The sequence below is a fragment of the Limulus polyphemus genome, unplaced genomic scaffold, assembly GCF_000517525.1.
Source record: "Limulus polyphemus unplaced genomic scaffold, Limulus_polyphemus-2.1.2 Scaffold4426, whole genome shotgun sequence".
In the NCBI taxonomy this organism is placed as follows: Eukaryota; Metazoa; Arthropoda; class Merostomata; order Xiphosura; family Limulidae; genus Limulus; species Limulus polyphemus.
The window spans coordinates 77,971-89,638 of NW_013670036.1; the positions used below are offsets into that span (position 1 = coordinate 77,971).

The following is an 11,668-nucleotide window of genomic DNA, read 5'->3' on the forward strand; positions in this document are numbered from 1 at the left end:
AAAATTAAGATATTTTTCTCCAAGCTTAAAACTTAATTAATCAAATAAACATTTGTTTAATTTCAAACAGATTTAGTTCTTCATTCAAGGTATGATTCAATAAATTTAAAATGTTTTTTTTTTTGATGAACTAAGCAAGGTCGTAATTTCCAGTATTTTCTGTATGAAACCGTCTATAAGGTTCAGTTTCATCTTTCATACAGCTAGACAAACTGACATGCTTCGTGTTGTTTACATTCTCTTCAGCCTAATCACGCTAAGCTGTACAGTCTTCCTGACTTAAGTTACACAGTAAACAGGTGTGTGTAATGCTCGAAACATGTCATAAACCACAGTCAATAGTCACAAGTTATATATGTGACTGTATTTTATTCATTAACCAGTTATATGTTGCCAGCTTATATAGACTGTGATATTATTCATCACGTACTCTTTTATCAAATAGTACTCAGCCCAACATAATTTACGATTTTACAAACAAATTAACCACACATACGGAACCAAACACCCTAAGCTGTACCCAAACACATGAACTAAGCCCAGAACTAAGAAAATAATTTAAGAAACAAATATATAATTACATAATTCAATCTAAATGAAAGAGATACAAACTTTTACTGGCTACACTAAATCATCTACGACTTCTTTCGATGTAAATTACCATTTTAAAAAATAAAATTTTACAGTGTTATGTTTAATAATGTCAGTAATATATCTATTTCTTACTTTTGTTTTTATATTTAAGTGAAAAAATACACATGTACGAAATATTTGTATTATCCGAGTAAAGTGTACACTTTAAAAATTAAATTAGTGTTCAATATTATGGCAGTGTTATTATTAAAGTAATAAATCAGCCACCAAAAAAAAAAAAAAAGTTTCATTTATTTGGAGTTTTTGTAATTTCTGACAAGTGCTAAAATTTATCCACAACCATTTCACTGCATAGATATCGGGAAGAACCAACCTAGTACCCCATCCAGCCACTGAGTGTGTTTTTTGATTAAATATTTTTGCCAATTATTGTTGCTATCTTGTTGTAAACAACCGAGTACAAACTGTCTTTCAGACTCACAATTACAAGGAAATTTATCACAAAGTTCATGAGCCAATTCTATCCTGGACTTTTTCGAGCACTTGGAGTAAAGTTCACGTTTGAAAAATGGCTGTAACAAGTTTATGTTCTGATGCTGTGCTACAAGAGACAAAATGCACCGACGATGATACCAAAGTGTCTCGTGTCCAGGATAACGTTGGATTAGATCTGATGTCAGCTTCATTTCTTTACCTAATAACTGGCATACCAGAGGGTGAGAACTACAACCAACACCCGTTACTTCTGTAAAAGGCGACCTTGGTGAAGATCTAACAGAAGAATGACCGATACCTTCAACCGACAGCAGGTGCCGACACAGATGGCCAATTAGAAATTGGCGGTAATGAAAACCACTGTGATCCGATACATGACAACATACCCAATCTTCAGTTTTCTGAAGGTCGTTTAGCACCACCTGATGATACAGAAGACAATATAGGTAACTAAAATTTCACTTAGACATCACCAGCCTTAGAGAAAATATTCTACTTATTTCATTAAAGAAAATTTTGTGTAAAACTGTTCAAACTTGTTCTCTAAACACATTTGGAGCACCAATACTAATTTTCAAAAACATTTACTACTTAAATATAAACACTACCCTGTTCTTGACCAAGAATTTGCTAACAAAAGATGAGCAAACAAATATAGTTTATTCTATTAAAACTTGCTACTGAAAGGTATTATTATTATTACACTAGACTGAAACAGAATCTGAAGAAACTTTTTTGATTCTTTACTTCTCATAACTTTCGATTTATTGTACGTTTTACAAAAGAAAACGAGTCCTTGCAGTAACTGTATATTACCTGTGTGATGTCTTTAACAAGGTGCTGAACAACCCAAGCACGATGACTCCATGCATAATAGTTACAAGGATAGCGACTGGCAGCCTCTTGACAGAGATCAAACTCTGAATCAATTACATTTCTTGGCATAGGATTCTGGTCTGTTGGCTTCAGTTTTAACAAGAGCCACCTCCTGTGAAAGATTTATGAAACCTTTACACCTATGCTGAGTAAATGTGAAATTAAGAGAAACTGACTCTGATAAATAACTACAGTAATCATCATGTTTGATACCACATGGAATTTCTAAGTGTTAAACTGCTTCACACTTATAAAAACAAGTGTCCACATAACATATATTAACACTAATATGTCTTTGTGTGTGTTCATTTGATGCACCTGTTGTATGGTTTGTTTTACTGAAAAAAAAAAAACTAAATGAAATAGTTTGAAACTTGACATGAACTTCTTACAGATTATGAAACTTTTACAAATTAAAATAGATTTTTAAATATGACATTTGCATGAATTCTCAGTCTTAAAAATTCAAAAAGATTTCATTCTGATATATTTAAAAACTACTGATTTCTTGGTCTTCCTACACTCAGGTAAAACTTTCCAAAAAGAATTGTTACTTTATAAAACTAAATTTGATCTTTGTTTTCAATCTAACAACATCTCATACAGTTTCACTGATTGTAAACAACAATAACTTAACCAGAGTTATAAGCAAGCTTTTCTTTAAACTGTTAATTAGGTTTCATTTAAAATATATAATACATTTGACACCTATCTTATATTCATTTGTTTTCAGCAATTCTCATTGCCCATGCAAGCAGTTATCTAGATTAATAAGCCCAAATGTAAACACAGCCTAACAGACAGTGGCCTCGTTAGCAAACAAAACTATATGGTTGAGTGCGAAGTGACGTAACTAACCCTATCTCATCGCGTTTCAAGAAAATCATTTCCTTCCAGATGGCAACATTATCATTTTATACTTCATTTGAATTATGTAGAAGTTTTTCTTTAAAAAGAATCATGACCGTAACTGGAAAAGATTGTTCACAAACACTTTTTCTTCTAGCAATGTATCACCAAGCTAAGTTTTTATCACATTGCTCCAATTTCTGCACGAGTCTTTGCTAAACTGGAAGTCATAATGACTTATGCAGTTGAAAAGAACATACAAAGAGCTTTCATTACACGTTCAGATCACTGGCCTACGGGTTCTCAAACGTAAGATATAGACAGTTACATTATGCCATAACAAGAGGCTGAGAAACTGCGATTGGTTTAAATCGACAGAATTACACTTCTACTGAAGTTACAGAGGTACTGGTGCTAATTAAACTTCTACTGAAGTTATAGAGGTACTGGTGCTAATTACACTTCTACTGAAGTTATGTAACTTCAGTAGAAGTGTAATTAGCACCAGTACCTCTATAGTATTTCAGCAACTGGTGATACTAAATCACATGTTTGTTTGTTTTTTATTCCGTAGAAAAGAAGTCGTTAGCAAGAATCAAAAAATTGAAAATGATATGAAACTGACTGCGTTGATTTTGTCTCGTAAACCTAAGTGTCTGGAAGTTTTTGGTCACAGGTATGAATTATTCACTCATCCTGTCACTAAAGTTTTAGTTTTTCCTCGTCTATATTTTAGACAACAGCTTGTTCACTTCTGTTGCTATGTGTGAATGTTGAATTTTGAAGAGGGTGACTAGTCGAAATATTTTGATTTACCTTTCATACTTAACTGCATCTTCCTTGAACAAATCGTGACCAATGGCTTAAAAGAATGGTGTTTTTTTTAAGGAATCCCTTCAATAAATTATTCAACCATGTTGATTCTAAAATGTTATAACCTTTGAACTATACGACTAGCTGATGGGGTGGGGGGTCCTTAGTATAAAGCAAGTTGCTACAATGTAAAATTGTATTTCATCCAAACTCACAATTCTATTTATAATTCTTCCAATCTTAGTTGTTGGTTCTTGAGAATTTGATCAATAACATGTAATTTTGTAAGTAACTTTCTTGACAAATATTTTAATTATTTCATTTTAATATAATAGTGTAACAGCTTTTCACATCAACTCTGTAACTTATCTCTTCAGTATTTGGTTGGGTCCACCTTTCTCCAAGATTGTATCACTGAGTTACAGAAAATAAACTTGTTCTTCCACATAAATATGAGTTGAAATTTATTCAGTAGGAGTTTTATTTATTTAATTTTATACATAAAAAATGTAAACTAATCTCTTAATTAGGTTTTGTGTGATGAAAACATTAACGTTTGTGAATTTCCTGAATTTTTCTGATAATTATATGTACTCGTATCCTCCTAGGAGGAAAATCAAAATACTTTTCAACAAATTAGCACCAGTACCTCTAGTATATAACAGTTCTGAGAGTGACAACCTAACCTTGTTAGTGTGTAGATCTTGACAATATATAACAGTTCTGAGTGCAACCACCTAACCTTGTTAGTGTGTAGATCTTGTCAGTATATAACAGTTCTGAGTGCAACAACCTAACCTTGTTAGTGTGTAGATCTTGACAGTATATAACAGTTCTGAGAGTGACAACCTAACCTTGTTACTGTGTAGATCTTGACAATATATAACAGTTCTGAGTAGTGACAACCTAACCTTGTTACTGTGTAGATCTTGACAATATATAACAGTTCTGAGAGTGACAACCTAACCTTGTTACTGTGTAGATCTTGACAATATATAACAGTTCTGAGAGTGACAACCTAACCTTGTTACTGTGTAGATCTTGACAATAATATCTTTTCAGGAAGTAAAGAAGGCAGTATTTTGTTCAACTAATACTTATTTGAAAGTTTAAATAAGTTCTTCATAGGCCTACATTATTTGTGTTGCTTTACTTAGAATACTATTTACGATGAAACTCCTAATTTAAAATGTTTACGGCTCTCGTCTAGCCTTCCCATTTACCCATAAAATATCTTGTACTTAGGTGAACAGTTAAGTATGATATATGTATTTCTGCTGAAATATTCTTTTCAAATTTAAGAAGTTAAAACATGTCCGTATATGCTTGTAAAGATTTTAATTATAAATTTTATTTCTACTCTTAGTATCTTTAACATTTATTGTGTAACTATATTATTGAATTATCCATAAGAACATATTGCTATTTTAATATCTTAGTTTTGTATAAAAACAGCTGAAATTTAATATTGTTAGTATGTTGCAGTTAGAAATATGAAAATCAATAAACTTTACTGATAAGAAATCGTACCGTAAAAGTCAGGCTAGTAGTTACATTAATAGGTATACTTTTACTTACGTCAAGATCTACACACTAACAAGGTTAGGTTGTTGCACTCAGAGCTTTTATGAAAAAATCTAACTTAATTGTTATATATTGTCAAGATCTACACACTAACAAGGTTAAGTTGTTGCACTCAGAACTTTTATATATTGTCAAGATCTACACACTAACAAGATTAGTTTGTTGCACTCAGAATTGTTATATATTGTCAAGATCTACACACTAACAAGGTTAGGTTGTCGCATTCAGATGTGATAATAATATTGTCAAAATCTACACACTAACAAGGTTAGGTTGTTGCATTCAGAACTTTTATATATCGTCAAGATCTACACACTAACAAGGTTAGTTTGTTGCACTCAGAACTGTTATATATTGTCAAGATCTACACACTAACAAGGATAGTTTGTCGCACTCAGAACTGTTATATATCGTCAAGATCTACACACTAACAAGGTTAGTTTGTTGCACTCAGAACTGTTATATATTGTCAAGATCTACACACTAACAAGGATAGTTTGTTGCACTCAGAACTGTTATATATTGTCAATATCTACACACTAACAAGGTTAGGTTGTCGCACTCAGAACTTTTATCAAAAAATCTAACTTAATTGTTATATATTGTCAAGATCTACACACTAACAAGGTTAGTTTGTTGCACTCAGAACTGTTATATATTTTCAAGATCTACACACTAACAAGGTTAGGTTGTCGCACTCAGAACTGTTATATATTGTCAAGATCTACACACTAACAAGGTTAGTTTGTTGCACTCAGAACTGTTATATATTTAAGACCTACACACTAACAAGGTTAGGTTGTCCCACTCAGAACTGTTATATATTTTCAAGATCTACACACTAACAAGGTTAGTTTGTTGCACTCAGAACTGTTATATATTTAAGATCTACACACTAACAACGTTAGTTTGTTGCACACAGAACTTTTATGAAAAAATCTAACTTAATTGTTATATATTGTCAAGATCTACACACTAGGTTAGTTTGTTGTACTCAAAACTGTTATGAAAAAATCTAACTTAATTATTTTGTTTTTCAATCACCTCTACAACTCACCTAATATTCCAAGCAATCTGTAGGTCAGGGTTAAGCAGCAGCACGGCTTGGGTCCACTGCAACAGGAGCTCTGTGTCTGAGGGTAAGGGCCTATAAATAACGTTTCACTGATCACATAGCTAAACCATAAGATAAACTAAACCCCAAATGAGAACAAGTCTTTACTTTCTACAGCTATCTAGATTCAAGGTTTCGTATTTCAGTTCTTTGTAAAATGTTACTTTCCCACCTTACTTACAAACCATGTTAAAGTGGTTTAAATGTTGTTCTCTTGGGAATGTTACATAACTGTTGCCCCATTTTAAATTAAGTTATCAGCAACTTACAAGTGAATTATATCTTCATGTCAAGAGGCAAACTTCTGTTACTGTCTTTTCATCTTTTAACAATGGTTCGTTTGGAATATCACACAAAGCTACACGAGAACTATCTGCACTAGCCGTCCCTAATTTAGTAGTGATACACTAGAGGGAAGGCAGCTAGTCAACATCACTCACCACCAACTTTTGGGCTACTCTTTTACCAACAAAAAGTGGGATTGACCATCACATTACAATGCTTCCATGGCTAAAAGGACGAACATGTTTGGTGACAAGGATTTGAACCCCCCCCAACCACCAGGTCACTTTTAACAATGGAGGGGAGGAATGGGGTTAATCTTTTGAGTTATTGAGCTGCAATAACTTGAAAAGCTATGCCACATGCAAGATTTATTTTTCTTGGGGGGGGGGGGAAGAGTTCTATTACATTTTTATCAAATAAACTGATTAACATAAGCGTTTTCTATTTGTTTACCTAGTTAAACCAAACCCTGTGAAAACTAATGGAATGTTTCCAACAAACATTTTCTAACAGTATAATAGCAGCGAGTTTTACTCTTAAGGTTTTTAAAACCAAACCAAACTGATCAGCTTGCATTTAGAAGTTTCAAGCTTATTCTATAAAATATATGAATATGTTATCAAAGCTAAAATTAGATTACTGTTAAGGAGTTATGTAATAAACTTTAAAAGACAAATAGGTTATCAATTACAAGAGCGTAAGATAGTCTAAAATAAGCTTAGTTTCTTTTATACTAACATAGATCTTTGTAAAAAGTTGGTAGGATAATGAACCTTAACTTCTAATGTCTAACAAGGGGCTCATCTGAGCTATCCAATTTTCTACTAACAATCTAGAGAAAACCTTTTAAAATAACCAATTCTGAACTTAAATTTCTCTTAAACTTCTTCAATGTTTCAGAATTTCTACTACTTTCACAATCAAATTATCCCCCAAAAAGTAATACTGCCTTAAATAAAGATATGTCCTAGTTTTCCATATCTTAAACTTGTGTCCTCTAGTCTTTATTGCCTGCAGTTTATCTAAATGTCATCAGAAGCTATGGATAACAATTGTTTAACAGTCTTAAAAACAGTTGTATTTCTCCAAAAAGGTGGTAAATCCATGGGGAAAAAATTTGATTAGTCTTCCGTTTGTTCAGAGAGGTTGGGAGTGAGGACATCCTTGATGGGTCAAAATGCCTCCCAATCATTCATCTTTCCAGCAAAAACGTGCTTGGAGATTAACTGATCCCCATATAATAATCCCTCTAAACCTGGAATTATTCAGGTAGTTCTTCACTTAACATTGTCCAACAACCTTTCTTAAGGTAGCATTGACCCTTAAAACTGGGCATGCTGAAGAAACACTGTTAAACACTTCTTACAACCTTCAACTTGAGCACAAAACTAAAGTATGCTGTTTCAATATCTGATAGTAACTTTCAGTCATATATGCATAATTAATATGGCAGGGATAAAGAAATACATAACACAAACTGTTTTAACACCATAACTTTACTTAGGAATGATAAAAACGTGAAAATCGATACACGTGCCATTTGTGAACATCTTAATAGCTTGAATTAAAAACTTTGCAAAATGTCTGCAATGTTAACATATTATGGACAATTAATACCTTCATTAGTAGTAATTAGACTCATAACAAGACAATTAATAAAGATTTTTTTAATTAAAAAAACTTTAAACTATGGAAGAGTGTAATATCAACAAGTTTGCTAAATTTCATACTGATATTGGCTTTAACGGTGAAGTTATCATGTTAATAAATTGGTGACCGCAGTGAAAACCGAGTTTTGAGAAAATTGCCGTTAAAGTTTTTCTGCACTTAAATGTCAGTAAGCGTTTAGTAAATGTGTGCATGCACCACATTTAACGGTGTTTCTTGAGCAGGTAAATTGGCCAGTTTTAAGGGTCACTGCCACCATAAATAAAGTGACCAAAACTGAATACAATATTCAAATAAGGTTTAGCCAACTGCATATAAAATGAACCAAATCACACACTCGGTATTTTACGTACTCTACCTTTTTTGTTTTACTATCTGGCATGATCATTATGAATACGCTAGCTTATGTACCCGTTCAACGTGCGAGGAAGACACAGGGGGGCCAGAACCAGTTTGCATGTTTTCAGCATCAATTTGTCTTCTTTTCTTCATCAGCTTCACTGGACCATGTTTTCAGTTACCCTAAGTTTCGATTCCTTGATTTTGTCATGCCACCCATCTGCTTTTTCTTTTCTCTTGTTAAGTGACATTTTCTTTCTTGCACTGTTTCTGACTTATTTTGATTTATTCAGAGTTTTAGTTTAGAATTTATTTCATAGACATTGTTAGAAGTGTTCAATTGAAATGAAAAGCTGAGGTGGCTTGATGTTGTAAACATGCTACCGTTTAATTGAAATGTTAACCAATATCTCAAATCATTGATTGAATCTATAAGGGCATTGAAAGAACTTGCCGTAAATATGATCATTTATATAAAAAAAACATATTCGACCCCAACTCGACAGGGATTTGAACACGTGACTTCCATATGAAAGTCAAGTGCTGTAACCACTGAGCAATAGTGACATCCAGTATTTGAAACAGAGAGAAGGTAAGAAATATAAAGTTGAATATTAGAGATGTCAGGTTTAAGCTGCAAAAATCCAGTTGCAGGGGGGTAGTTATAAACTAGTGTATTGGTTGACAAATAATGTTATAACTGACACCGTATATTTAATACCATGTTGAATGGCACTCTGTAAAAGATTGTTGCATGTGCAATTTGACCCACAACATAATTAAACTTATTCAATGTTGCAGCTGCTAGCACACTTGAAGAAAAATTATTACATAGCAGGCCAACATTGAATAAGTTTAATTATGTTGTGGATCAAATTGCACATGCAACAATCTTTTACAGAGTGCCATTCAACATGGTATTAAATATACGGTGTCAGTTATCAAATACTCACTTTACTCTACACTGATAATTTAGTAAAGTTTATGGTAGAGGATAGTAAATACCAGACATGATATACAGGGATAGTGAAAAAAAATATAGATATGCATTTTGGAGGTTACGGAAATACAATGGATGAAAGTATTTCTATTCTCAACACAAATATCATTTTACACTCAAAGTTGTCAGAGTCAAACTGATGTCATCAATTCACAGAAATATCTGGAGTACAAATACTGTTATAACACATCTGATTTTTTGTGTCCAACAGATCTGTACATTTTACTAAAAGCTTGCCACAGATACATTTAGAAGGTTCTGAATTATAGTCAACATTCCAATACAGGCTCAATACATTAAGGTTAAGAGGAGATTTGACGAGAGCATTCTAAAGATCAAGGTTGGATAACAAATAAGGGGTTGTAGTAAAAAACGTGGTAGCTTAGACATGGCCGTGTAATTTAATGGTGAATATACTAGTTTTATGACACTAGGGTGAACTGGTATACAGATGCAAAGGGGTACATTTATTGGATTTGAGGTTTTGGTTACTTATTTTAGTGAGTGAGGGGTGATCTCCATGGGCCTTCTTATTGTCTAACATTATGTAAAGACAACATCTGTCTAATTAGCCATCTTAATACATCAAGAAATTGATTGTATCTTTCAATAAGGACAAATTTTTCTCAATTTTGTTTTGAAGATATAAGAGCACAAGTTATTTTTGATCAATCCCCCTTACTAAAATCAGACTTAACCTACATTCAGTGATTTTCATGATATGTGCTAACATATATATAAATAGTTTTATGGTTACCTGCTTCTTGTTGACCTTTCCTCCAACACATCAAACTGGAATAACAATACACATATAGATGTTTGACACACCAGCTCTCCAGCGCTACCTTGTGTTCAATGTGAATGATGGGACATTTGTTGATGACGGGGTCACTAACAGGAACAATGTCAAACTCGTCACTGTTCGGAGAAAATTATCGATGATAAGCTAACTTGGTTAATTCTACAAATACTTTTAAAACCCAAATATTATCTCACAAAGAATACATACACATAATTAAGCATTTGGGATATCAATCTTAGATACAATCATACACAAGTAAAATTATCTTTGATACTCATAAAATAAGGAAAAAAAAATGTCATTTTGGAGTTTTACAGTGGAAACCCATATAGGTTCTCTGCAAAAGAAGTCACACTGGAACTTTTTTACTTCATTAAATACTGAATTGGGACAAAAAGGAGAACAGCAATGGTGTATAATTACTTGGTGAAAATTAATATTTCCTAATGTTCCTTTTAATAACAAGGTTGACAACATTTGATGACTCCTACATTTTTAGCTCGTTGGAAAATATAATAAGGTTTATATACAACTGACCAATTGATGAAAATTTCCATTCAAAAGACAAAATAAGTGTGTGTTTAAATTACATAACAAGTTCTGTCTATACGCACGAGGTGTACATTACATAACAAGTTCTGCCTATATGCACGAGGTGTACATTACATAACAAGTTCTGTCTATATGCACGAGGTGTACATTACATAACAAGTTCTGTCTATATGCACGAGGTGTACATTACATAACAAGTTCTGTCTATATGCACGAGGTGTACATTACATAACAAGTTCTGTCTATATGCACGAGGTGTACATTACATAAGTTCTGTCTATATGCACGAGGTGTACATTACATAAGTTCTGCCTATATGCACGAGACGTACATTACATAAGTTCTGCCTATATGCACGAGACGTACATTACATAAGTTCTGCCTATATGCACGAGACGTACATTACATAACAAGTTCTGCCTATATGCACGAGACGTACATTACATAACAAGTTCTGCCTATATGCACGAGACGTACATTACATAACAAGTTCTGCCTATATGCACGAGACGTACATTACATAATAAGTTCTGCATATATGCACGAGGTGTACATTACATAACAAGTTCTGCATATATGCACGAGGTGTACATTACATAACAAGTTCTGCCCATATGTTATGTAATGTACACCTTGTGCATATAGGCAGAACTTGTTATGTAATGTACACCTCGTGCAAAGTTCTGCCTATACGCAC

The 11,668-nt window shown here is 33.0% G+C and overlaps 1 protein-coding gene across 1 annotated transcript; it reads right to left on the bottom strand.

Annotated features, from left to right (window-relative positions):
* Positions 1-862: 862 nt before the first annotated feature.
* On the bottom strand, positions 863-10,546 carry LOC106471133 (protein prenyltransferase alpha subunit repeat-containing protein 1-like; the record flags this gene model as incomplete). The annotated part of the gene is made up of 4 exons (XM_022399755.1): positions 863-1,511; positions 1,906-2,081; positions 6,269-6,358; positions 10,375-10,546. Coding segments are annotated over 4 exons (1,011 nt in total), but the record flags the coding sequence as incomplete, so codon positions are not given.
* Positions 10,547-11,668: the final 1,122 nt, after the last annotated feature.